This window comes from Cuculus canorus, chromosome 27, assembly GCF_017976375.1.
Source record: "Cuculus canorus isolate bCucCan1 chromosome 27, bCucCan1.pri, whole genome shotgun sequence".
In the NCBI taxonomy this organism is placed as follows: domain Eukaryota; kingdom Metazoa; phylum Chordata; class Aves; order Cuculiformes; family Cuculidae; genus Cuculus; species Cuculus canorus.
In genome coordinates, this window is record NC_071427.1 from 6,174,611 (window position 1) to 6,200,223 (window position 25,613).

The 25,613-nt window shown below is 50.9% G+C and overlaps 2 protein-coding genes across 4 annotated transcripts in view; both read left to right on the forward strand.

Moving 5' to 3' along the window:
* Nucleotides 1-392: 392 nt before the first annotated feature.
* MAU2 (MAU2 sister chromatid cohesion factor) lies at nucleotides 393-19,393 on the forward strand. The gene is made up of 19 exons (XM_009568342.2): nucleotides 393-890; nucleotides 968-985; nucleotides 1,556-1,621; nucleotides 2,275-2,370; nucleotides 4,138-4,232; nucleotides 4,717-4,744; nucleotides 5,673-5,828; nucleotides 6,606-6,752; nucleotides 7,170-7,260; nucleotides 7,897-8,000; nucleotides 8,967-9,044; nucleotides 9,903-9,968; nucleotides 10,187-10,270; nucleotides 11,144-11,193; nucleotides 11,437-11,514; nucleotides 11,950-12,061; nucleotides 12,654-12,744; nucleotides 14,819-14,946; nucleotides 15,697-19,393. The coding sequence occupies exons 1-19, from the start codon at nucleotides 399-401 to the stop codon at nucleotides 15,769-15,771; spliced, it is 2,055 nt and encodes a 684-aa protein (XP_009566637.2). The 5' UTR covers nucleotides 393-398; the 3' UTR covers nucleotides 15,772-19,393.
* A 2,419-nt stretch (nucleotides 19,394-21,812) lies between these two features.
* GATAD2A (GATA zinc finger domain containing 2A) overlaps nucleotides 21,813-25,613 on the forward strand; it is a 59,394-nt gene continuing 55,593 nt past the window's right edge. For all 3 annotated transcript variants that reach the window (XM_054050093.1, XM_054050097.1, XM_054050098.1), the window contains exon 1: nucleotides 21,813-21,897. The gene's annotated coding sequence lies outside the window, so the exon portion shown is untranslated. The remainder of the gene's footprint in view (nucleotides 21,898-25,613) is intronic.

The following is a 25,613-nucleotide window of genomic DNA, read 5'->3' on the forward strand; positions in this document are numbered from 1 at the left end:
ATTACGAAAAATGTAATAAATAAATAATAAATAAATAATATTTATTAAAAAAATGTAATAAATAGTAATAGCAATAGTAAAGGAGAGAGGGTCCGGCTTTGGAACTCATGTGAGGGTGGGGAGGCCCTGGCCCAGGCTGCCCCATCCCTGGAGGGGTTCCAGGCCAGGTTGGATGGGGTTTGGAGCCCCTGATCCAGTGGGAGGTGTCCCTGCCCATGGCAGGGGTGGCACTGGATGGGCTTTGAGGTCCCTTTCATCCCAAACCCATTCTATGAGACTACAACTCTCATGATGCTTTGCGCCACGCGCCCTCCGCGGGCCGCAGCTGCCGCGCGGACTCCATTTCCCGTCGTGCCCCGCGGCCCCGCCCCGCCCGTGTTGTCGCGGCGGCCCCTGAGATGGCGGCGGTGGCGGCGGGCGCGGCGGGCGGCGCGGCCCCTCAGCAGCAACCGCCGCCTCAGCAGCAGCCGCAGCCGGCGGCAGGCGGGGCGGCGGGCGCCGGGGAGCAGGGGGGAGGTGGTGGCGGCAGCGGTAGTGGGGCCGGTGCTGGTAGCGGCGGTGGAGGAGGTGGAGGAGGAGGAAGCGGTGGAGGAGGAGGAGGTGGAGGTGGTAGCGGTGGCGGAGGAGGAGGTGGCGGCGCGGGCCCCGCAGCGGGGTCGGGCGGCCCCGCTGGTGGAGGGGAATCGTGGTACCTGGCTCTGCTGGGCCTGGCCGAGCATTTCCGCACATCCAGCCCGCCCAAGGTGCGGCTCTGCGTGCACTGCCTGCAGGCCGTGCTGCCCCGCAAGCCCCCGGCCCGCATGGAGGCCCGCACGCACCTCCAGCTCGGCTCCGTCCTCTACCACCACACCCGCAACGGCGACCAGGCCCGCGGGCACCTGGAGAAGGCGGTGAGCGCCGGGGGAGGGCGACTGGGGGGGGCTCTGGCAGCGAGGGGTGCAGGCTAACCCGCTCTTTTTTCTTGCAGTGGCTGATATCCCAGCAGGTATCCTTTTCCTGGCCACTTCGCTCCGTTCTGATGAGAAAACGCCTATGTGGAGAGAGCCTGGGGGAATTCCTTTAAATTGGAAGAGGGGAAGGTTGAGCCTGGAGAAGTGGAGGCTCTAGGGAGACCTTAGAACAGCTTCCAGTACTGAATAGGGCTCCAGGGAGGCTCTGGAGGACCTTTTTATAGGGGCATGGAGTGATAGTATGAGGAGGAATGGCTTTAAATTGGAAGGGGGAAGATTTGGATTAGATATTAAGAAGAAATTCTCTGTGATGAGGGTGGGGAGGCCCTGGCCCAGGTTGCCCAGAGCAGTGGTGGCTGCCCCATCCCTGGAGGTGTTCAAGGCCAGGCTGGATGGGACTTGGAGCAACCGTGGGAGGTGTCCCTGCCCATGGCAGGGAGTGTGACTGTATGGGCTCTGAGGCCTCTTCCAACTGAAACCATTCTGTGACTTTCAGTCTGCCTCAGTAGTTGTGTGTCGCTTTCCTAGCATGTTCTGTAAAGGGATGTTGGCGTGTTGCTGTGTTCCAACTAGTGTTTCCTATTCACTTAACGCTGATGCTGCAGATCCCCCAGTTTGAAGACGTTAAGTTCGAGGCCGCCAGCCTTCTGTCCGAGCTGTATTGCCAGGAGGTGAGTGCTTTGAAAATGATCGCTGTCCCGGGGCTGCAGGGCTGTGTTCCTTTGGTTGTGGAACAACATTATTGCTTTTAGTAACAGGATCTGTGGCGCTTCAGAGTTCAGCTGCAGTGTGAGGGTAGGATACAAGCCTCAAAGAGTTCTGATCTTTCTTAGGGAAGTTGTTGCTGGAATTGCACTGTAGGCCTTCACAGGAAGGGGAGTTTACTCGCCCAAAGTGTTTTCTTGCCCTCATTTAGGCAAAGATAAGCTAATCTTGGGACAGGGAGGGAAGTAGATGGTTTTCCTGAGGCTTTTGTTTTGCTGGTAGGCTATTTTTATTCTGTTTCTCCTGAAAAGCCTTAAGTCATCTTTACTTTTTGTAAAGCAAATGTTTGCCTCTTCTCTCACATGCAGGAGAAAGCATGTCAGAGCAGCGGCAGAGGAGTTCTGTAATTCATACTCACGAACAGGCTCTCAGTCTAGTGCAGATGCATGGGCCTGCAAGTTAAATGCTCCATTTTGTTGCTTTTTGTGTTCTGAGGTTCCTGACTTGTGAGACTTCAGTGGGGAATCAACACAGAATACAAGCAGTTTCCATGTTCTTAGTGCTGGTGTTCCTGGTTGCCTGGTTTTTACATTGACCGGGATGCGTTTTTCTGTTTCAGAATTCCGTGGATACAGCAAAACCTCTGTTACGCAAAGCCATTCAGATCTCACAACAGACTCCATACTGGCACTGTCGATTGCTTTTTCAGCTCGCAGTAAGTGATTTATATGGATAACCATGTTACGCTGCAGCTCTGTGAGTGGAAAAATGGCTAGAAAATGTCTGTAGTGCTCTTAAAAGAGCTCTTTCTCCCTTCCCGCTATCATTACTGCTAATGGAGAGACAAACAAAGAGAAGTTTATGCTATAAGGATACATTGGTAGACTACAGATTGGATCAAGGCCTATTTTGTAGGGAAGAAGGCAGCAAGGATCATTCTGTGGGCTCTAGAAACACGTGACTGCAGAGGCAGAACGAAATAAAAGGTACCTTGTGGCTAACAGTGAGGGCAGATGTTCTTATAAAGCTTGCTGGAGTGGGAGCCCGACAGCCTGAAATATTTGTTTGATTATTTTTAGGCTAATTAGTGCACAGAGCAGAACCAGGGTGGGAAAGGCAGCTGGGGCAAAAAATTCCGAGCAGTGTTACTCTCCCTGTTCTGGAATATGCTACAAGTGTGCCTCCAGCTGCACAGGTCAAGCTGTCTTTACTCCTAGGAATAAGCTGGTGCACATTGAGTTGGAAGCGTTTAATGTTTGTTATGGTCTTTACTTCAGCTGCGTAACTGCTCTTAAAGTGCTGATTTTCCTGAGTGATCCCATGCTTTGGGCCAGGGAGCCTATCCAGAAGGTTAACAACAGTGGAGGGAGCAGGTTATTGCTGAAGAGCTCGCTTAATTTTCGCAGTTTATGCCTGTTCTCCGCTCCCAAAGAGCCTGGAGGCGTTTAACGTGAGAGCTGAGGTGTTTAACGTGTGCACCGAGGGAGTTAATGGCTCTTACTCTGCAGAGAGAGCTGGTTAGGAAGCAATTCTGTCTTTGAAGACTGTGTTAATAGTCAGCGGTTCTCGTCTTTTCCTCTTCCCATGAGTTTAAACAAGCAGAGCAACTTCGTTTAAAAGGAATTGCCAAGCTCCTTTGTGTAGTTTAGGAACTGTGAATTGTGGAGAGCCTGACTTTCCTATCGATTAAAGGACAAATGTTTACTTTGTGATGAGTTAATGCCTAAGTACTCAGTGGAAGCTTAAGCATTTTTCTCAGTGCTTCCTTCTGAATAGGCTCCTTCTTGACATTCTGTGCCGATTTCTCTCTTGTGTGGTATTTTCTCTTTGGCTTTTCCTTGGTCTCGGAGGCCTGTGTGTCTCATTTCCTTGGTGCCTGTTCTACAGCTGTGTGTGTTTCTGCCTGAGTTTGGAAAACGTACAGACATTGGCAGGCAGGAGGGAGCGCGAGGGGCTCTGCGGGCTGCCTCGTTCTCTCCCTGTCACCCCAAGCGCATCTCTTGGAAATCTCTGCTCTTCTGGTTGGAAAACGCACTCCATTGTTCCAGTTACTCCAGTGTAACAGTCCATGGTTGTATTGGAGCTGTTGGGAGCTGATCTGCACGTGATCTTAATGACTTACAACAACTTTGTGTGCTGTGGAACTGGGCTGTGAAGCAGATTGGATGGGGCTTTGAGTGCCCTGATCCAGTGGGAGGTGTCCCTGCCTCTGGCAGGGGGTGGAACTGGATGGGCTTTGAGGTCCCTTCCAACCCAACCCTTTCCATGATTCTGTGATTCTATGATTTTCTTTGAAATGTTCCAGCTCTTTTTGTTTTTTGGAGAATGCCAGGTGTTCCTGGAAAATGAGTCTAAAATGAGATGATTCGTTAGCAGGCACCTGCCACACGTACAGCACAGGAGTGATTACATTTCCAAAAATTGCCAGTTAGGTTCACAAGGAAAACTCTGGTCTCTTAAGGACTCTCTTTCTTAATTTCAGCAACTACACACGCTTGAAAAAGACTTGGTCTCTGCCTGTGACCTTCTTGGAGTTGGAGCAGAATATGCACGGGTGGTGGGATCTGAGTATACCAGGTGGGTCTCTAGGCATTTGTCCTTGGTTTCCTCTACATTTTTTCTTAGAGAGATTCTAGTTTTATTCAGAGATGTGATGACTAGTTAGGTTTTACAGACAAACCTATGTTTGATTATAGTCTGGCATTGCATTCACAGCTCTTCCTTTTTTCTGTCAAACCGAATAATGTCTGCTAAGACTCTGAAGAGTCTTTTTCCAAAATGAATTTGTTGTTTCTGTCAGCAGGTTTTCCCAGTGGCCTGGTTTGGCCTTAAACTGTGGAACTAGAACTGTCCAAAGCTTAGACCCAAACAGGGATGGCTGGGATTTTGATTCTTGGTATTATGGTTGGACTGTTCCATCTTGCTTTTCAATACGCTTTCTTGATACTGTTTGTCATCTTTGAGGGGGGAAGAAAAGCAGATGCTTGTTTTACAGAGTTTTTATGTACAGCTGTGGCTTGGGTACCTGTTCTGAGCAGGGCATCATTTTGTTTCGTTTCAGGGCGCTGTTTCTGCTGAGCAAGGGGATGGTGAGTTGGATGGGCTTTTAAGTAAACTGTTTCCTTGTTTAATGAGTGTGATGCAAGTTACGGAGCAATAGACTGTAACCTGCCTGAACATAGGTTATGTGTTTTAAGGCACCTTGCATGTTTAGCTGTGCTTGATATATTGTTTTATTCATGAGAGCATGGTATGAAAACATGCCTTAAGTCTGTAGGATTCTTGTGAAACTCTTGTAAATAGGTTTGGCTTTTTTTTCTTCTTTATTAATTTCTGGGAGAAAAAAGCATAAATGCAAATTATGACTGGAGCCTCTGTAATGGGGGATGAAAAATCATAGATCACAGAACTGCTTAGTTTGGAAGAGACCTTTAAGATTGAGTCCAACTGTAAACCCAGCACCACCAACTCCGCTGCTAAACTCTGTCCCTGACCACCACATCCCCACGGCTTTTAAATCCCTCCAAGGATGGTGAGTCCAACACCTCCCTGAGCAGCCTCTTCCAGTGCTTGGCAACCCTTTCCGTGAAGGAATTGTTCCTGATATCCAGTCTAAACCTCTCCTGACACAATTTGAGGCCATTTCCTCTTGTCCTAGCATTTCTTACTCAGGAGAAGAGACCAGCACTCGCCTCACCATAACCTCCTTTCCAGGAGCTCCAAAGAGTGATGGGGTCTCTCCTCAGCCTCTGCTCCAGATGAAACAACCCCAGGTCCCTCAGAACCCCTGGGCTCCAGACCTTTCTTCAGCTCTGTTCCACTTCTCTGGACGTGCTCCAGCCCCTCAATATCATTTTTGGAGTTAGGGGCCTGTGAAAAGGCTGGTGCTTTGCAAGGGGATGTCTTTGAATCTATGTTTGTTTTAAATAATAGATGACGGTATCTGGGCCTTTGCTGTGCTTCTGAGTTTTTAAACTGTTTAACACCAAAATAACGTGTTTCTGTTTACGATCGTAGCTCCTCCTGATGGAACGGAAGCTTCAGGAGGTGCACCCGCTCCTCACTCTTTGCGGACAGATAGTTGAGAACTGGCAGGGAAACCCCATCCAGAAGGAGTCGTTACGCGTGTTCTTCTTGGTGCTGCAGGTCACGCATTACCTGGATGCTGGGCAGGTACGTGCGAGCTGCACTGCTCACAGTCCTGCGTGGTGAGAGCTGCAGGAAGAGCCTGCTGCCTCAAAAATCACTGACTATTACACATTTTGAGGAATTTTGTTTTGCTGTGTTGTGCTTTTCCTTGATGGAACTTAATCTCTATAGATTTTAATCATGAATGAGATGAGGAGTGAAGAAATTACCACTTTTTCATCAAGGAAAGATTTACTATGATACGCTTATAACCGTGGCACCTGCTCTGCTTCTGTTTCACATTGGTGGAGATAACAGGCATTGTGTATTGTTTTCGAAAATGTTTCGAGTTGTCTTTTGTTCATTTATGCAAATATGAAGGGGTGGTTCTTGTTAATCCTGGAACGGCCTGAAGTCATCACTGTCCGGTCATGCTAGTGTTGTGATTTATGCATGAACTGATATTCCCAGCTAAGTAAATCATAGAATTATTCGGTTGGAAAAGACCGCTGAGATCATCAGGTCCAACCATACCTGTCCACTACTGAATGACATTCCTGAGCATCTTGTCCACCTGTCTTTTAAATGCCTCCAGGGATGGCCACTCAACCACCTCCCTGGACAGCCCCTGCCAGTGGCTGAGAATCCTTTCTGTGAAGAATTTTTTTATAACATCCAACCTAAATCTCCCCTGGTGCAACTTGAGGCCTTTTCCTCTTGTTCTATCCCCTATCACTTGGGAGAAGAGACTAGCACCCACCTCGCTACAACCTCCTTTCAGGGAGTTTGACTGTGATGAAGGTCGCAAATCCTCTCCTGCAGGTGAAAAGCGTGAAGCCGTGCCTAAAACAGCTCCAGCAGTGCATCCAGACCATCTCCACGCTGCATGACGATGAGATTCTGCCCAGCAACCCTGCCGATCTCTTTCACTGGCTGCCCAAGGAACACATGTGCGTGCTCGTCTACTTGGTGAGAAGCGCTTTTTTACCTAACGTATATTGCTAATTAACAAGGAGTTGGTTGGAAATTGCTGGGAGCCAGCAGCGATGGATTCTGCCGCCCATATGCTGCTCTGCGTTACGCTGGCAGTTTGGTCCTGCTGCAGCATCTGCGAGCCTGTTGCTTGCAGTGATGTCAGTGTTTGAGGAGACTCTGCAAGGAGTCTGGAAACTGGAATCTAACTTTATTGGTATCAAAGCCAAAGGGAGCAGCAATCTTGACCTCAGATTCCTGAAACTTGTTGCCCCACTTCTCAAGTGTGATTATATTCCCGAATGATGGCAAGATCTGTTGTAAGAAGCCGGGAGCTGAGGAGTTGTGGGAACTCTCAGACATTTCCTCTTTGCAAAGATAACTTTTTGTGACCTTGCTTGTGTTTCCTGGCAGGTGACAGTGATGCATTCCATGCAGGCCGGGTACCTGGAGAAGGCTCAGAAGTACACAGACAAAGCACTCATGCAGCTAGAGAAGCTAAAAAGTAAGGAGAAGGGTTATAATTTAACTCATGCTCCAAGGTTCCGTTATTTGTTGCTAATTTGAATTAAAACAAACCCACAGCAGCTGTATTTAGCTCGCTGGGCAGCCTGCTGCTAATCTTTCTGCTGCATCGAAGGACATCGCTCTGTTTGACAACTGGATGGGTGCTTTGAATACAGAAATCAAGTTTGGGGGCTTGTGTTGTAATTCGGTAAACTGGGCTGTAAATGCACGTGTTTTCATGTTGCCTTGCTGATTGTCCATGTATTCAGTTATCCAAGCTTTTTATTCTCTAAACTGAGCGTGTGTTCCCAAGGAGTTTTTCCTTCACTGATGCTCAGACTCCCGCTCCTGACGGTTCAGGCATCTTGAGTCTCTTAGGGGGTTGGGGATTGATTTGTTTTAACCTTGTGCACTCCTTGCTGAGGCACATGGAAGAGGAGTCACACAGTGCACTGGCTCCTCTGACACTGGATGGTCCAGCCAAAGACTTCACTCTTCCACAAAGGAATCTTGGAATGGAAGTCTTGCTGACAGCCCTGCAGCTGAGGAAGCTGGTGAGGTGCAGGGAGTCTGTGTGGTTAGGGTGTTGGTATTGTCTTAACTTCACTTTCTCAGTCACTGTTTCCCTCTTCAGTGTTGGACTGCAGTCCTATCCTGTCATCTTTCCAAGTCATTTTGTTGGAACACATAATCATGTGTCGGCTCGTCACGGGACACAAAGCCACAGCACTGCAGGAGGTAAAAATCGGGCTTCACCATTTACCTGGTTGTGAGCGTATGCAGGGAAAACTTCTAAAATATGGGAATTTCAGTCTTGAGGAAGATACTTGGGCTAAGATGGGGACTAATATAGTCAGGCCTGATGGTGCTCTGGATGATGCAACTCTGAAGCCATGGAATTAACCTCCTCTTAACGCTTTGGAGTTGCTTATGGAATCGGCAATGATCACTGGCTAAAACTGATGCTTCCTGATGCTGCCTTGCAGTTCAGTTCTGGGGTCTCTTCCCTTTCCCTCAAATTTATGGCTGAGATGGCTTTTAACTCTTCCTCTTAATAGTCCAAGTATCTCTCAGTGTTTAAGGTTCCCTGCCTTTTTGTCCTTTCCTCCTCTCCCATAGTTCAGGAAGAAGGAAGAGAGGGGCAGAGTTATTTAGTGCTGGAAAGAACTGGGCTATTTTTCCATTCTCCTGATATCTCTAAATCCCATTCACCCATCCCTTATTTATAGGCCCTGTGGCTGTGTCGTCTCAGCCGCTGCTGTCAGCCTCCTCCCAGACGTACGTGGTGCCGAGGGGTTGCTCAGCCTACTAAAGCAATACTCACCGGTTCGGGCTTATAAAGCTCATCTCAAGCACACGCCTTGTGGAAGGTTTTGATTCCAGTTTCTCTGTTGCATGCCAGCTCTGACTTTGAGCGTGGCAGGGATCTGTAACTGTATTTGCAGGTGGTGCCACCATATGGTGGAGCTGCTGCAAAGCAAATCATTCCAGAGTGGTTTGCGTGTGTCAGGACTGTGTGCAGTGCAGGCTGTGTGCCTTGGCTTGAGACAAGCCTGGCCTCCGCTTTTACCTAGGAGCGTGGCTTGGGATCCTTGAACCCATCACTGAAATGAACTGAACGACACATATGATGCAAGCAGATGGATTTAGAGCACAACGTGCAATGAAGAATAAGTATCCAAAACCCCTGTTTTTTCCTAACAGATCTCCCAAGTCTGTCAGCTCTGCCAGCAGTCTCCCAGGCTGTTTTCCAACCACGCTGCCCAGCTGCACACACTCTTAGTAAGTGTCTGCGATTCACAGGGAACCTTTGAGGACCCCTCCCAAGGCTCATACTGAGCAGACATCGGTATCGGATGGGAATGCGGTGAAGCAGGCAGCTAGGCTGGCCACATAATGGGTTCTGCATTAGCAGTTGCCATCGGGACTCACACCCGGTGCTGTTTAAGCCTCTCAAAGACCTAAATCCCTTTTTAAAATAAGCAGTGGGTAGTGTGATAGTTCCTATGTGAGGCAAATGCATGAGAGTTACTCTGTGCATGTTTGAGACAGCATGGTGTGGGAACTGCAAGGGGAAAAATTAATCTAGCATTGCTGTGCAAGTGTGAGAAATTGAGGATTTTCTTTTCCAGTATTGAAAGAGGCTCCAAGAAGGCTGGGGAGGGGCTCTTGATCAGTGAGTGCAGGGAGAGGATGAGGGGAAACAGTTTTCAGCTGAAAGAAGGGAGATTGAGATGAGCTCTTAGGCAGAAATGTTTTGCTGTGAGAGTGGGGAGGCCCTGGAACAGGTTGCCCAGAGCAGTGGTGGCTGCCCCATCCCTGGAGGGGTTCAAGGCCAGGTTGGATGGGGCTTGGAGCAACTGGATCCCGTGGGAGGTGTCCCTGCCTGTGGCAGGGGTTGGGACTTGGATGGGCTTTGAGGTCCTTTCCGACCCAAACCATTCTGTGATTCTACAATTTTGAAGGACTTTGGGTAGAAATTGCTTGTTTTCTCCAGAGCTGAGCAAAACTAAGACTTGCTGGTTACCGTTTTTCCTGCTAAATGCCCAGTTTTCATGGATCTGTGCATGCCGTTCTTTGTGTTCTAGGCTTGCTGTAATTGTATTGTGTGTTCTCTTAGAAGTATCGTGTCCTCTACAGGGGCTCTACTGCATTTCTGTGAACTGCATGGACAACGCAGAAGCACAGTTTACGACAGCACTGAGGGTAAGATGTTCTTCCCAGCCTATTTCCTGCAGCTGTTGGATCTGGAAAGGGGCTGTCTGCATTTGTTGTGTGAGTCGTTGGAAGGGAAATCTAGAGATAATATAAGAGATAATATAGAGATAATATGTAATATCAGACACCAAATACGTGATTTATATGGGGTGAGCAAATTCCGTGGTGGCTTTTTGACTGTGCCGTTGGTATCTGGTTTGTTTTAGCTCACAACACATCAAGAACTCTGGGCATTTATTGTGACCAACTTAGCCAGCGTCTACATCAGGGAAGGCAACCGGCATCAGGAGGTAAGCTGCTTTCTGGATGGTGCTCTAACAGCAGAGCTTTCTCAGAGCGAAAACTGCTGTGGTGCTTCGGTGATGCTTCATTCTGAGCGTTTTTGCAAAGCAGCTCCTCCATTCATAATGTCTGTTAATGCTAACAAACCAGCGCTGCTCTTGTTCAGGATCAAAGCAGAGGGGTCTGGATTGCACACGGAATTCCCTCCAGCACAGGGAGGGCTGGAGGGTGTGGTTAGCTCCATCGTCTTGATTCAGTCAACCTGTTTGCTTCAGTTTCCATCTGTTTAGGGAGGTTATTGTATTATCTAAACCCTCGTGCAGTTTAACCAAGCAGCCAGGAATTGGTGTGCGTGTGTTAATTTTGATTCAGATTCAGCTGCATGCGTTCCTTTAGTGCTGCGTCTGGTCCCTCTGCAGAGATGGGCCTGTAGGGCTCTTGTGCCGAGGCAGTAACTGCGCTGCGTGTAAAGCACACAGCACTTTGTTAAAAAGCTTAGGGAGCAAAAATAATAACAAAGTTGACTGGTTTTGCTCAGTCCTGGTGCTAATTAAATAGCAAATCCGATACAGCATTCGTTTGGGCTGGAACAGCTCAGATGTGGCAGCTCAAAGTTTTCTGGGAAATAGTAACGCTGTGTAGGAAGTTTGGTGTGGTCTGAGAAAGTGTATTTAGTATGAAACTTGATTTTTTTAGGCTCAAATGGACACGAAAGCTCCTAGTCCTGGATGTTTGTTCTATGACCTCACCAGTACAATGGAACTAGAGTGTGTTTGTGGTGACTGGCACTGTTTTGATGTGATGTGTGCTTACTATCGGTACTGTAACCCTGTATGTGTGAGAAACACTGATTATCTTTCTTTTCCCTTCCCTCGTTGTAGCTTTACAGCTTATTGGAAAGGATAAATCCAGACCATAATTTTCCTGTCAGGTGAGAATTCCAGAAACTGTCTTTGTGCCAATGTCGCGTTGGTGATGGTAATGCTGGGTTTATAGCAGGCTTGCTTTAAAAAGAGAACAAAATAATCAACTTCTTTTTAAGGCAGAAGTTCTGACCACGCGTTAATTGTAATGATTTGTCGGGAGAGTTGATTATTGGGCAGATTCCTGGAAATCTGGAACATACTCAATCACCGCCCAGTGCCCAGATTTCCATGCGTTGCTTTCTCCGTAGCTCCCACTGTCTTCGAGCGGCGGCTTTCTACATCCGAGGGCTCTTTTCCTTCTTTCAAGGAAGATACAATGAGGCAAAGTGAGTAGAAATCGGCACGTGTGGAAGTATTGGGGGGAAACTAAATCGAGCGTTTTAAGATAAAAATGAAAACCCTGAGGCCTTGCTTTCAAACCTGCCAGCTGCTTTTCCCTGTGGATTTAGCCAACCTTCTGTTTTCCTGGGGGGAAAATACAATGAAGCTGTTCGATTTAGATCCCTCTGGTTGTGAATGCTGATGGTAATCGTACGTGTGCATCTGAAACCAAAGCTTTTTGAAGAAGAACCCTCTGTTTATAGCCATTTTTGCTAAATGAAAGGTGAGGTTTGGGAATCACACCCTTTGTTTAAGGTCACCTGCAGCACAGGTTGATTCCCGAGTGCCAATATTTGCTGATCGCATTAATTCAGTTCTCAATGCTGTTTCTAATGGAAGTGAAGTAGTTTAAAACACTGTATTTCTGCTCTGTTTTGTAGGCGATTTTTACGAGAGACACTGAAAATGTCAAATGCTGAAGACTTGAATCGACTGACGGCATGTTCTCTCGTGCTCCTGGGTCACATATTCTACGTGTTGGGGAATCACAGAGTAAGCCCGTCTCTCTCTACTGTTACCATGTCAGTGTTTGACTTCTCGTTTGACAGAGCAAATCAGGACATTTTGGGAAATTAGTCTTATTTTAAGAATGCTCCTTTACTGGTGTCCTGCTGACAGCAGGTATCTTATTGACTGAGCTAATTCTATAGCTGGAATCTGCATGTTTAATAACACTTCAACAAATAGCAGTGTTTGGAGGCTGTTCTAGAAGGGTGTGTTTCTATAATGCTTGAAATCACTTCAAAAAAGGAGCTGAATAAAGGGCAAATAACATCATCCTACTGGATTGTTCTGGAAGGAGTTGTGGGTACAAGCTTCTGCATTCTCCCAGTGTTCCCAGAGTGCAGGAAATACTCCTCTTACCTTGCACAACCTGCGTAGCACAGTTCCTAGGACAGGGCAAAATTCCAGAGAGCTTTGGATACAATGTGTTTGAGTCAGTGTCCTATTAGCACTTATACTTGTTAGCTGGAATATGGCAGCAATTGGAGTAGGCAGGCTTTTTGTCACAGATTTAGCATCCCTGTGTGTATTTGGAAGAGGAGACGATGTCAGTTCTGTTCTGATGTTTGCGCTTCTCCAGGAAAGCAACAATATGGTGGTGCCGGCCATGCAGCTTGCAAGCAAGATCCCAGATATGTCCGTGCAGTTGTGGTCCTCAGCGCTGCTGCGAGGTGAGTCATGAACAGGTCCGAGATGATCAGAAGCAGGGAAGAGCCCATTGTCGCTAACAGGGCATGGTGTGGGGATGCGAGCAGTGCTGGCACGGGCTGAGAGGCTGCCGGGTTGTACAGAATATCCCTACAAGGGCAAGATTCCAGCTGCCGATCCTCAGCCCTGCTGGCATCCCGTTTGACTGCAGCCCTGGCACTGTGGTCAGGGGCTCCAGCAGTGTTTTGCCAGGGTGGGAAGGTCCCGCAGGGCTCCACCATCCCTGTGTGAGTGGTGCGAGGCAGCCGCCTGATTCCTTCTGCTGAGGCTCTAGCCAGTGACCTTTTGGAATGGGCTCCTATTCGCACCCGTAGCATCTATTCTGCTGCTGCTCTGCTTTTCTTGGACTGTGGTTCCAATTGTAGTAAACATTTGATTAAGTTGCACTTAGGCTTTGCTTCTGTGTGGGGGCTTTAATAAATATGAGAAACTATTACATGGCTTCATACATAAATATTGTTACATCTGACTTATGCAGGCCCCAGGATGCTTTGTTCAAATATTGACTGGCTCCTTGGCAAACCCTCAGCGTTAATGCTGCAATTGATTTGCTCTCACTAGAAAATAAAGCAGGAACTCTGCTCTTTTTCCAAGAACTCACCCTGCGGATTCCATTTATATTAAATTGTCATGTTTACTGTAAGCAGGGCGCTCAGCATTGAGCTCTGTGGGCCAAGCTTGTTTTCTGCTTTGCCATTGCCTTTGCTACAAAACTGCTTCCAGGCAATTGAAATACTTTTCTTATTCATTTCCAAGTGGCAGCTCACATACAAAACATGCTGATAGTACGGTGTAGACGAAACACCACCCCGTGTGCAAATGCTGCTGCCTCTGGTCGTATCCGCCAGCCTGGGAACAGCGAGAGGCAGTTTCCGTTCCGCTTTGATTTTTCTTAAGAGCTGGAGCACTTCTGCTACGAGGCCAGGCTGGGAGAGTTGGGGTTGTTCAGCCTGGAGAAGAGAAGGCTGCCGGGAGAACTTAGAGCAGCTTCCAGTATTGAAAAGGGCTCCAGGAAAGCTGGGAAGTAGCTCTGGATCAGGGAGGGCAGGGATAGGATGAGGGGGAACGGTTTTCAGCTGAAAGAGGAGGCTGAGGTGAGATCTTAGGCGGAAATGTTTTGCTGTGAGGGTGGAGAGGCCCTGGCCCAGGTTGCCCAGAGCAGTGGTGGCTGCCCCATCCCTGGAGGGGTTCAAGGCTATGTTGGATGGGGCTTGGAACCCCTGATCCAGTGGGAGGTGTCCCTGCCCATGGCAGGGGTTGGGACTGGATAGGCTTTGAGGTTCCTTTCAACCCAAACCATCCCATGGTTCTATGATTCCTCTCTACAACTAATTACCCACTCTTGAAGGAAAGGTGCTTGATAAAAAATAGCAGAACAGCACTGCACGGAGGTGCAGCGTCTCAGCCCCTGCCACTCTGCACTGCTTGTAATGTAGACCTGGAATTGTGGGAGTCTTTGTAGGTTACCAGTCTTAAATCTGATTGAGCTGATATCTGGGAGTAAACCTTGTGGAAGACAAGACAGTAGCATCAGCGTTCAGTGTGTGCAAAGTGGCAGGGTTCTGTACCCCCCCCAAGAGCAAGACTCGCTAAAGAAAAAGCGTTGCTTCAGCTCCAAAATTGGCATTGCTGAGCCATGCAGCTGCAGCGCAAACCCTGCGAGTCTGTCCTCATCCCACCAGATGGTGCTGGAAACCAAAGAGACCAAATGCAAACTGTGCCGGGGCTCTTGGTGCAGTGAGGCATTTGATTACTCCTTTTAGAGCGACTGTAATGTTATTTGTAATAGTTGGAAGTAAAATGACACCAAATCCTGCAACGTGCAGTGCCAGCACTGTTGGGGAAAGAGAAAGCTTCCCATTCCCCAGCTGCTTTGGAAAGGGTTTTCCTTCAGAAGGGATGGGGCTCCGGTGCATTGGCTGTTCAAAGCCTTCAGTCATCAGATATAATGAGTCTCTGCAGACACAAGCGCTGGTCAGTTGTAAATAAAGTACAAACGGCATTTTCTGGTGAGCACCCAACGCTCTTCTCTTTCAGACCTGAACAAAGCCTGCGGAAACGCCATGGATGCACATGAGGCAGCGCAGATGCATCAGAACTTCTCCCAGCAGCTCCTCCAGGACCACATTGAAGCGTGCAGCCTTCCAGAACACAACCTCATCACGGTAAACCATCCTCATCTTGCCGTTAGGAGTATTTTTGAGGCTAAATGCTTTGCTCTCCTTTCCTGCTCTTTTCTTCTGCTGAGTGCAGTCCTCGGGCAGCTGCCAGCCGGGTGCCTGTCTCCATGTGTAAGTGTGGTCCATGGGCCTAGCACGGAGGCGTTAGCCGGTGTTCCAGCTTTCCGTCTTCACTTGCCATTGCTGGCTTTTGCATAACTAGTGCTGCATTAAAAATAGGGAAGGGGGAGAGGGTTAAGAAACAAATATTAAGTGTGCCCATTTTGGAAGATTTTGACTAATGTAAGACAGGAATATTTTGATAACGGAATGAGTGAGGAGCAGAGGCTTTCCTGGCTCTGGGAATGCCATGTCTGCGGTGTGCAGTGGGCTCAAGCACATCTAACGTTGGGTGCCTTGTCTGTGCAAGCTGTAGTTCCTATGTTTGGATGGTCAAGAGTTTTACCTGGGAGAGCAGGAAATGCTCTCCTGGTTGCCATTCACTCAGGAGCCAGCACTGGGGTCTGGTAGGCTTGGAAACACGGCTTGCGGAGTGGTTGCAGTTCCAAAGCAGGATGGGAAGGGAGCTCCGCATGTGTGAAACAAAGTCAAACTTGATACACAGCTTTTGGGGGTGAAATCGTTGATTATCTTGAGGCAGTGAAGATCTGTGCAGCGAGCTCCGTCCTCTGGCTGCGCCACTTTTCCTCCCCAGGAAGGGGCTGTCAGATTTTCATGCTGTTTGTTACCTTCCAGTGGACAGATGGACCCCCGCCGGTACAGTTCCAGGCACAGAACGGACCCACCACCAGCCTGGCCAGTCTCCTGTGAAACAGAAAAACCATCGGGACAACGTGGGTAAAAATTAAAACAAAATGCCAAAAAAAAGGAGCAAAAAATTCATGCAAAATCTTTTCTTCAAAGAAAAGGCAGCGAATTCCTCTTCTAGCGAGGGCCTTGTAGGAAACCGAGTGCATAAAGACAACGTACATTTCATAGACTTGCAAAGCGAGAAGGGCGTTTTAAGCTGCTTTTACGTAAGGTGTGTGACTCTACAGGTAGTGTGTCTGTCCCTTGGGGTTTAATCCTCTTACCTCTCGCGAGAGCTCCAGGTTCGTCCAAAGGATGCTTGTTCCTTATGTTGCTGGGTACCTGCTGTGTGAAAATCAACACAGGCAATGAAGAAGACTCGTGGGTTTGAATACTTGTTGTAGTCTAGGTACCTAAACCCTGGAGGGTGGTGCATGCCAGCGCTCTGGTTTGGGCTGAAGCCAGTTTTATTCTTTTCTGTGCCCTTCCGCTCCTGAGAATAATTGGATGAAATCGCGATTGATTGTGGGGTGCCCTAAAGTTCTAAATTTCGTTTTTGAGGTTAAACTCTCTCCTCATTGTGTGCAAGTCGTTGCCCGTGCTGTTTGTAGCCATGCGGTGGTGAGCTGGGCGAGATCTGAGCTCTGATGGGCAGGGTGTTTGCGGCCGGGTGTGTTCGGGTCCTCGGCGGGGGCTGTGGGCTGAGCAGAGCAGGCTCGCGCCGTTGTCAGAGGAGCAGGATCCACCTCCTGGGTTCCTGTGCCACCGCTTTGTCCGTGAGAGGGTCTTCTGTCCCCCTGTGCTGACCTCCAGTCCCACAGAGGTGAGAACAGCAGAACCACAGCTCTCTCCATCTCTGCTCTGGAGCAGGGGTCGTGTGGAAGGAGGGAAGTTCTTGCCTTCCTGTCTGTTCCTTGAGAGCCAAGCAGTGGGGAACCAGAGTTGTGTGTCTGTGCTGCGGCCGCACCAAGGGGAGGCAGCATCTGTGCCTTAATGATTTTACAAGTTATTGAAGCTGAAGTTAAGCTGGGCACTTAGAACCCAGATCCAGGATCAGCCACTTACGATAGAGACTGAACTACAGCCCGGCAAAAACTTATCTTTCCAAACTGTTCCATGTTAGCGTTCCTGTTCTGTCTCAGTTTTCTGAACTCCTCAGCTCTGAATTCTTACTGTGTTTGCCTGTGCGTCTGCAGCTGCCTCAGAACAGGAGACCAGGCCCAAGTTTGTTCTGCAGAAAAGAGTACAAGAGGCGTTAATTCCAGGAAGCAGCAGCAGCTTTAGAGTGAGGATGTGTTCCAGCCCGCCATAGTGCCCTGTAAGGCTTTGTGAGGTTTGTGGGCCTGAATAAAAGTGTTTTTCTCTGTTGGTAGCTCTGCATATTTATCTCCTAGTTTAAAAAGGGGAGGGAAAAGGATTCTGCCAGAAAAATCAGTTGTGTAGGGCTGTCCGATTGCTGCTTTTTGTGAGAGAGAGGAGAAGGTTTTAGAGGAACTATTTGACTCCCTCTAAACCTTTAGAATTTTTAGCATGGAAGGGATACTGAGAGATATGTCTTTAATCATAGAATGGTTTGGGTTGGAAGAGACCTTAAAGATCATCTCATCATCTGTTGGGTGTGCGTGGGAAGCAGCGTCTCTCTGGGGGCTCCCTCCACGTGTCACTGAGCTGCAAGAACACCGTACCTGGTTTAAGCGCCTGAGTGCGATGGCCATTTTCTCAGCAGGGCTCTCAGCAGCTGAGGGACGACTCAGGACTGGAAAAGGTGTGCTTCAACATCTGCTGGAGTCCCATTTGGGTAACCCAGGGGTTCTGTTTGTCATCCAGTCTGAGGCTGTTTAACAGATTACAAACCCATGGCAACTATATTAAACTGTTCTAAATGCTGGCCAAAATAGTGCCGCTTCTATAAGGCAATATTAAAAACCCGCCAACTCCAGAGAGCTGTGCTTTGGGATTAGGGTTAGAAAAGCGTTTTGCAGCAGGCGAGGTGTCCACCAGTTCAGGTCTCTGCATTTCTGACCTCATCCTGCTGCTCAGGGACCTGCGGAGCTGGAGGTTGTGTTGTGAGAGCGCAATTTGTGGTGGCAATTTTCTGTTAGTGCTTGTGTGTGAACCAGGCTGCTTTGTAGTTGGGATTCCTTGCCCGTCTGTTCTCGGGAGAGAAGGAAGTACTCGAGGGAAAGGCTGCCAGCCTGCTTCGGATGCATGTGCACTCAGGTTTAACAGGAACCATTTCCCAAATGTACCGACAGCGGGAACAGGCTGGGGTTGCTCCGTCCGTGCCGGGGGGCAGCTTCACCCAGGCTGTCCTGCTCTGCAGAGCAGCACTCGGCCGCGCTCGCCCCCAGCCCCGCAGAGTTCAGACCCTTGCTCCGTTTCCAGCATCCTCTTCCATCACAGGATTTCAGAAATCATGTAAATTTGAAAATAACTGGGTGATTTTTTTATCTCTAAAACTCAATGTACATTTGTTACAATGTACAGCGCTTTTTAACTACACTTGTATATTAAATTATTGAATAGTTTTGCTTTGCAGTACCTTTTGTATGTAGCAGAGATTAAAACAAGGAACCTCATAACTGAAGTTCTTCCTAATTTTCGAATGCGTGTGTAAAGCTGAACGGAAAACTAGAAGTTTACAGTTAACAGAAGGTTCTGTTAAGTGCTTGCTCTGTCGAACTTGATCTGAACAACAGATTTCTAATCGTTCTTGTCCAATCGTTTAATTCTCTATAGAAACAAACACGAAGTGTTTTATGATCTTCTAAAAAAAAAAATTATTCTTCTAAAGATGTAATTTAGAGAACTGTACAGTTTTTTTTCCTCTGGTATTTTTAAATGAGTAGCAAGAACTCGCACCGAGGCATCTGCTCCCGGTCTGTAGATAGTGTAAAACTTATGTGTGCGTAGAGAACGCAGTCGGAAGAAGCGTTTGCCTGTTGTGTTTCAGTGTGAACACCCAAAAGGGCTGAGTATATGGGGAATCCGGATTGGGCAGCTGGGAATTAAAATAAGGATAAAAATGATGAAGACTTTCTCCCCTGCGACCCCTGTGTGCACTCACTGTGCCACCACCAGCCAAAGTTAACACCGACACCACGTCAGGGCCTCGCGCTGCCTGTGGCCACGCGGAGCATGGCACATGTTCTGTGTTAACTCACTGCTTTAATTGTATTCAGTTTTCCCAACCTCTGGAAGGTAAAGTGATGGCGGGAGGGGTTTGGGGATGTCTCGTATTACTTTGGGGATCGCTGCCCTCTCCACATCACACCGAGTGCTCCCGTTTCTGTAACGCGTGGCAGCTCTTTCCGCGGTGGTGAGAAGGAAATCGCGTCGGTGGTTTGGTTTGTACAGAACACGGAGAAATGAGGATGGAGTAACCCCCGTCTGTGCTTTTCTACTGTCTGTCCTAGCGAGCGTATTTAATTGTTTCCCGCAACGAACCTTTAAGTGTTTTGTCGGGTGTGTACACGGTGTCGTTATGTGTTTGTAGTTCTCCCTCGGTAGCAGGATGCGTACCTTCTGCCTGCGCTCCTCCTGAAGCTGTACATACTCGAACTTGTGGAATGAGATGGAACCGGGGCCATTCCTTTGCCTTTGTTTCCTCTCGTTTTCTATATTAGAAGAATTTTTAAATAAAGTGTAATTTTACTTCTTCTAGCAGCGTGTAGAATACAAATTCCTTCAGTTGATCGCAGGTGGTCCTGCCCACAAAGGATAGGGTTAGATGGCAGCAGTGACTTAGAATCACAAAATGGTTTAAATGGTCCAGTTCCACCGCAGGGACACCTCCCACTGGATCAGGGGCTCCAAGCCCCATCCAACCTGGCCTGGAAACCCTCTAGGGATGGGGCAGCCACCACTGCTCTGGGCAACCTGGGCCAGGGCCTCCCCACCTTCAGCATAAGAAACATCTTCCTAATATCTGGTGTAAAGCTTTATTAGTTTAAAACCATTGTCCCCCCTCATCCTATTGCTACAGGCCCCGCTAAAAAGTTTTTCCCCATCTTTCTTATAGACCGTTTCCAGACTGGAAGCTCTCTAAGGCCCTGGAGCCTTCTCTGGGCTGAACAACCCCAACTCTCAGCCTGTCCTTGCAGGGGAGCTGCCCAAATCCTTGATCATTTTTGTGGTCGTCCTGGTACTCATCCCACCGGCAGCGCTGCCGAGCACTGTGTGCACCTGGACTGTGGCAGCGCATTCCGGGAGCTGGTGGAAGGGTTAACTTCCCTCCACCAGCTCCTGCTGGAAAGATCCTGTTGCGGCTCTGGAGGTGCGGCTGGTGGCCCGACAACCTCTGTGCACCCCTGACCCAGATCCGTGGAGGCCGGGGATGAGTCACAGCCACCACCCGGCACTGTCAGGGCTTGCCAGCCCCGGCTCCTGCCCCCGCTTTTCCTGCCAGGGCGGCTTGGGAGCAGAAAGGGACCTGGGGGTGCTGGTCAACAGCGGCTCAACATGAACCAGCAATGGTCCAGGTGGCCAAGAAAGCCAACAGCATCCTGGCTTGGATCAGCCCTGGTGCGGGCAGTGGTCCCCCTGGATGCTTCTCTTGAATTCTGAGTTCAGTTTTGGGGCCTCTCACTCCAAGGAGGGCATTGAGGGGCTGGAGCGCAACCGGAGAAGGGAATGGAGCTGTTGAAGGGGCTGGAGAACGGGTTATGAGGAGCGGGTGAGGGCTCTGGGGCTGTTTGGTCTGGGGAAGAGGAGGCCGAGGGGAGACCTCATCGCTCTCTGCAGCTGCTGGAAAGGAGGTTGGAGCCAGGCAGGTCCTGGTTTTTCTCCCATGGGATGAGAGAACGGCCTCGAGTTGCACACGGGGGCTTTAGGTTGGATATTGGTAACCGTTTGGTGAATAAATTTTTCCTGCTTTTTAGGAAAAACGCCCGGGGACCCCCAGCCGCTCCCAGAGCCCCGAGCTCTGGCCCTTCCCCGGCTCCATTCCCTTCTCCAGCCCCTCATGTCCTTGGAGTGAGGAGCCCCCAGACAGCCCGGGGGTCCATCCCGTCCCCGCTGCCCGCGCCATACACGATCCGTGCCAGGACGCGACCGCACGCCTCGGCCACTCTCGAGGCCCCGCGCGGGCCAGGACCCGCCCCCTCGCCTTAGCCCCGCCCCCACCTCGCGTTCATTGGCCGAAGGGCGAGTCAATCATCATAAAGCCCCGCCCCTTCCCTTTCACTGAGTGGGCGGGGCCAAAGCGGGCTCTGCGCTGCGATTGGCTAGCGGCGCGGGAATCCCGCCTTCTCATTGGGAGAGGAGAAATAATGCCCCGCCCATCGCACTCTACGATTGGCTAAGGGAGTGGGAACCCCAGCGTTTCATTGGGTGTGACAGAGACTCCCCGCAGCGCCCCCTGTGGGCGGGGCCAAGGCTGGCTGTGGGCTGCGATTGGATAAACTGGAGGGCAACCCCCGCGTCTCATTGGACCGGATGAAAAGACGCACACACCCCCTCACCCCCTCCGCCACCGCCTCAGGGGCGGAGCCAGGCGCGCGGGGCCGCAAATCTGCCTGGCAACGGGGCGGGGGGGTAGTGTTGGGGCGGGAAATGAGCACGTGCCGAGGCGGTGGCGGTTGGCGGCGCGGGGCGGGCTCTGCGCGGGGCGGTCCCGGGGCGGTCTCGGTCTCTATTCGGGGCGGTCCCGGGGCGGTCCCGGTCTCTATTCGGGGCGGTCCCGGGGCGGGTCTCGGTCTCTATTCGGGGCAGTCCCGGGGCGGTCTCGGTCCCTATTCGGGGCGGTCCCGGGGCGGTCTCGGTCTCTATTCGGGGCGGTCCCGGGGCGGTCCCGGTCTCTATTCGGGGCGGTCCCGGGGCGGGTCTCGGTCTCTATTCGGGGCGGTCTCGGTCTCCATTCGGGGCGGTCTCGGTCTCCATTCGGGGCGGGTCCCGGGGCGGTCTCGGTCTCCATTCGGGGCGGTCTCGGTCTCCATTCGGGGCGGGTCCCGGGGCGGTCTCGGTCTCCGTTCGGGGCGGTCCCGGGGCGGTCCCGCTGCGGGGCGGGTCCCTGCGCGCGCAGCCCCCCCCGCCCCCCCCCCGCCCGTGGCCACCTGAGGGAGCCGCCTCCCCTCCCCCCCGGCCCCAGTCCGGCCCGGGCCCCGCCGAGGAGGAGGAGGAGGAGGCGGCTCCGAGGGGGCGAGGAGAGTGAGTGACACCGGCCCCGGGGCGAGCGAGGAGGGGGCGCGAGTGAGATGGGGAGGAGGCGAGTAGGATTAACCCTGGAGGGGGCGAGTGACGGGGGCAAAGGGGCGAGTGAGAGCAGCCCCTGAGGGGGCGAGTGAGGAGGCGGGTGGGCGCCCCGTGAGAGGGCGAGTGAGGAGAGAGGGGGGCGAGCAACTGAGGGGAAGGGGCGAGTTGGGGGGGGGGACAGGCAGTGAGGGGGCGAGTGTGGAGGGGAAGGGGCGAGGGGGATCATCTCTTCCGGGGGCGAGTGCGGGGAGGGAAAGGGGCGAGTGGAGGGGGAAAGGGGCGAGCGGGGGGGGGGAAGGGGCGAGGGGTGGGGGGGAAGGGGCGAGTGGGATCACCCCTTCTGGAGGCGAGTGAGGGGCGAGCAGCTGAGGGAAAAGGGCGAGTGGGGGGGGTGTCAGCGTCTGAGGGGGCGAGCATCGGAGGGGAAGGGGCGAGTGGGGGGAGGGGGTTGGCAGCCCCTGAGGGGGCGAGTGGGGTGGGGGTGTCAGCCTATGAGGGGGCGAGTAGAAAGGGCGAGCGAGGAGGCGGGGGGAGAAGCACCCCTGAGGGGGCGAGTGACGGGGGGAAAGGGGCGAGTGAGGAGGGGGGCAAGTGAGGAGAGAGGGGGGCGAGCATCTGAGGGGAAGGGACGAGTGGCGGGGGGGTGGCAGCCCCTGAGGGGGCGAGGGAGTGTTTGGGGGCACCCCCTGAGGGGAAGGGGCGAGCGAGGAGGCGAGAGGGGCTGGCAACCTCGGAAGGGGCGAGTGAAGAGGGACGGGGGTGGTATCCCCCTAAGGGGGGGCGAGGGGCTGAGGGGAAGGGGCGAGTCGTGGGCCGAGGGGGGGTGGCAGCCACTTGAGGGGAAGGGGCGAGTGGGGGGGGCGGGTGGACAGGGAAGGGACAGGGGGCTCGCAGAGCAGAAAGGAGGGGTGAATTACGGCTGCCCCCCCCCCTCCCCGAGGTCCCCGGTGTGGGGGCACCTACGGGGGTAAAGCCCGGAGGAATTGGGTGCCCACAAACCGGGGGGGGGTAAGAAATAGGAGGAATTGGGGGGCTGAAAAAGGGCTGTGTAAGTCCGAGGGGAGGGTGGGCAAGGCTGAGGGGGTGCCAGGGAGGAGCAGGAGTGCATCCTGGGAGTTGCCCGATAGGCACAGCTAGCAGAGCATGTCAGCAAAGCCAGATTATTCGTCCCAGAGACTTGGGAAGGCGGGGGAGGGGCGGTGGGGGAGGGGAGGGAGCGGGCGATGCTGGAGATGGGGCAACCGGGAGGCAACTTTGGGGCCAGAGAGCCAGGAAAAGGGGGCGTGGGGGGCGGCTGTGCCACCCACAGGGTGGCTATTCCCCATGGAAGGTGCCAGGAGCGCTGAGGGAAGCGGGTGCTGTGGGGGGGAAAACGATGTCCAGTGCGAGGGGAAAGTGGGACTCCGTCTGCGGGCAAAGTTCCATCTCGCAGGGTGAGATCCCTGGGGAGGGGAGAGGCCGCTCACCCAAGGGACCTGCGGAGCGGGAACGGGAAAAAAAAAAACCTGGTGGCTTGAGCGCCAGATGGGTTGAGTTGACGACAGGACTTAAGATGGAGGTGTTGTGTGGGGCTGATGCCAAGGAGAGGAGCCGAGATGTGCGGAGGTGATGTGTTCAGGGGTTGAGAAGTGGGGTGGTTTGCACGAGTTTGAAAACACCACCGTTGCGTTGGCCTCGGTCGCTTTTTTTTTCCTGGCAGTGTTTTATCTCTGTACTCCCTTTTTGGGGGGGATCGAGTTTGTACGCAAGACAAGCTCTATTCGAAATAAAGTTATATCCTGTCTGTGGTCTACCACCTTCTCCTCACCCCCCACTATCTGCCATGTTCTGCAGAACCTCTCGACAGGGCTTCTGAAAAATCTTAATTCATGATTAATTTTCTATCCGCCTTCCGCTTTTTTCCCCATCTTTGCAATTAGTGTGGTGAAAAGCTAAAGCGACTGTAAGGGAGCGACCGTATGAGCTGGGTACGCCGTGGCAGTTGCTAGAGGTAAAAGCATATTGGCAGTTTAAGTATTTAGAAGTAACCAACTTCACAAGTTTTGGCTCTTCACAGCATTTTAGCAGCAAATTCCGAAGAAAAAAGTGTAAGGGAAGAAAAACCTTTTCTTTTTGCTTTAACTTGGGAAGGGCTCTTCACTAGAACTTGAATATTACTTACATGTAAGTTATTTTTGAGTTATGTTTAACTCCTAAACAACTTAGAGATTGGTGGTACAAGTATTTCTTTGCCCTAGCTGAATGCAAAGCACTAGTCATGCAAAGAAAACTGGATAAAATACTTCGGTATTTTTGATTACTGTACCAAGCACAAAGTGTTAAGAAAGAAAACGTGTGTTTTTAGTGGGCAGCCTTCTTTAAGCTGTAGATTGAGCTTTTCTTATGCTGATCTCGGTCTCAATGGTGCAGGTGACTTCTTCCAGATTTTCTCAAGAGTTTAACCACACTTCTTGCATGGACCTGAGCACACACATGTACAAGCAGGGAGTAAATTTCCCAGAGAATGAAGCAGATGATGTTCTCACACAAATGCAGCTGAAGTGAGGTGTGTGTACCAGTGGTCTCTAAACCCCACTGCCCGGTGGGTTGCTGTCTGGAGCAGGGACAGTGCTGCAGGCTATTTTGTCTCCCAGTTGGCTTCATTTTAAACGTCTTAATTTCCTGTTGCTTTGAGCCATTTCAGAGGGTCCTGCAGGGAGAACCTTGCCTGCAAGCAACAAGTTGGGACCACAGATAACAACATTTTCTTGGAAAAAAGTATACAAACATTTTTGAAAGCTGCTTGAAAAATGTGAATTAGCTTTCATCCAAAGTTAATTACCCAGTTTCCATCATGAGAGACTTGACTGCCTCAACAATGGTGCACAAGAGGCAAAACCTCTGACTGTTCACCCTCCGTTGCAGCAAAAGTAAAGGCTCTGTGAGCTTTATGGGCCAAGGGAGATCAACTGCTTTTCAAACAGGATAGTATATATTTTTACCCAAGTGAAGTACATTGCGTCAACCAAGTGCATTGACCCCTCTAAATCCCAGGAGAAAAAACATTCTGTGGGTCTTCTGCAGAGGATGGGGAGGAAGCTGCCCCGTCAGTGTGGAGAGGAGGATGGAATCGCTGCTGTACAACTGAGTCCTCCCCTTTTCACTTGAGTTGTTACTCTCAATGAAATAGTTTGCAAAATAAGCAAATTCGTGCCAGATAAGGGGTGCTCTGTGGAAAAGATGCTTGCCTTAGAAATAGGTACCTGGACCTGCTGTCGCCGTGTATGAGTTACTGTGCCTTTAGTTTCATTTCCCGGCAGGTTCGTCGCATCTGCTGTGACACCAACTCACCCTTCAGCTCCTGCGGCCCAGGACAGATCTGTTCCTCGCCATACGTGAGTCTGCAGGGTGTTAGCGACAAGCTGAGCCGTGGGAACGATACCCGCAGTGTTTGCTTTTTGGTTGCCTGGTGTAGTAACCCAGTGGCCTTCTGCTCACAGAGCCACCGTAGGTATCATCAGGATTTCTCCACCTTTTTATTTGCTTTGTGGCCCATGGCAGCTTTCTCTTTGCTGGAAGACTCCCATGTTCTAACTCACTGCCCTTACTAACAGTCTCTTGTGAGTTCTTTAAGTCTGTGCAGCTGAACGCGCTTGCGCAGCTGGTGAGACAGGGATGTTCCCAGGAGCTGG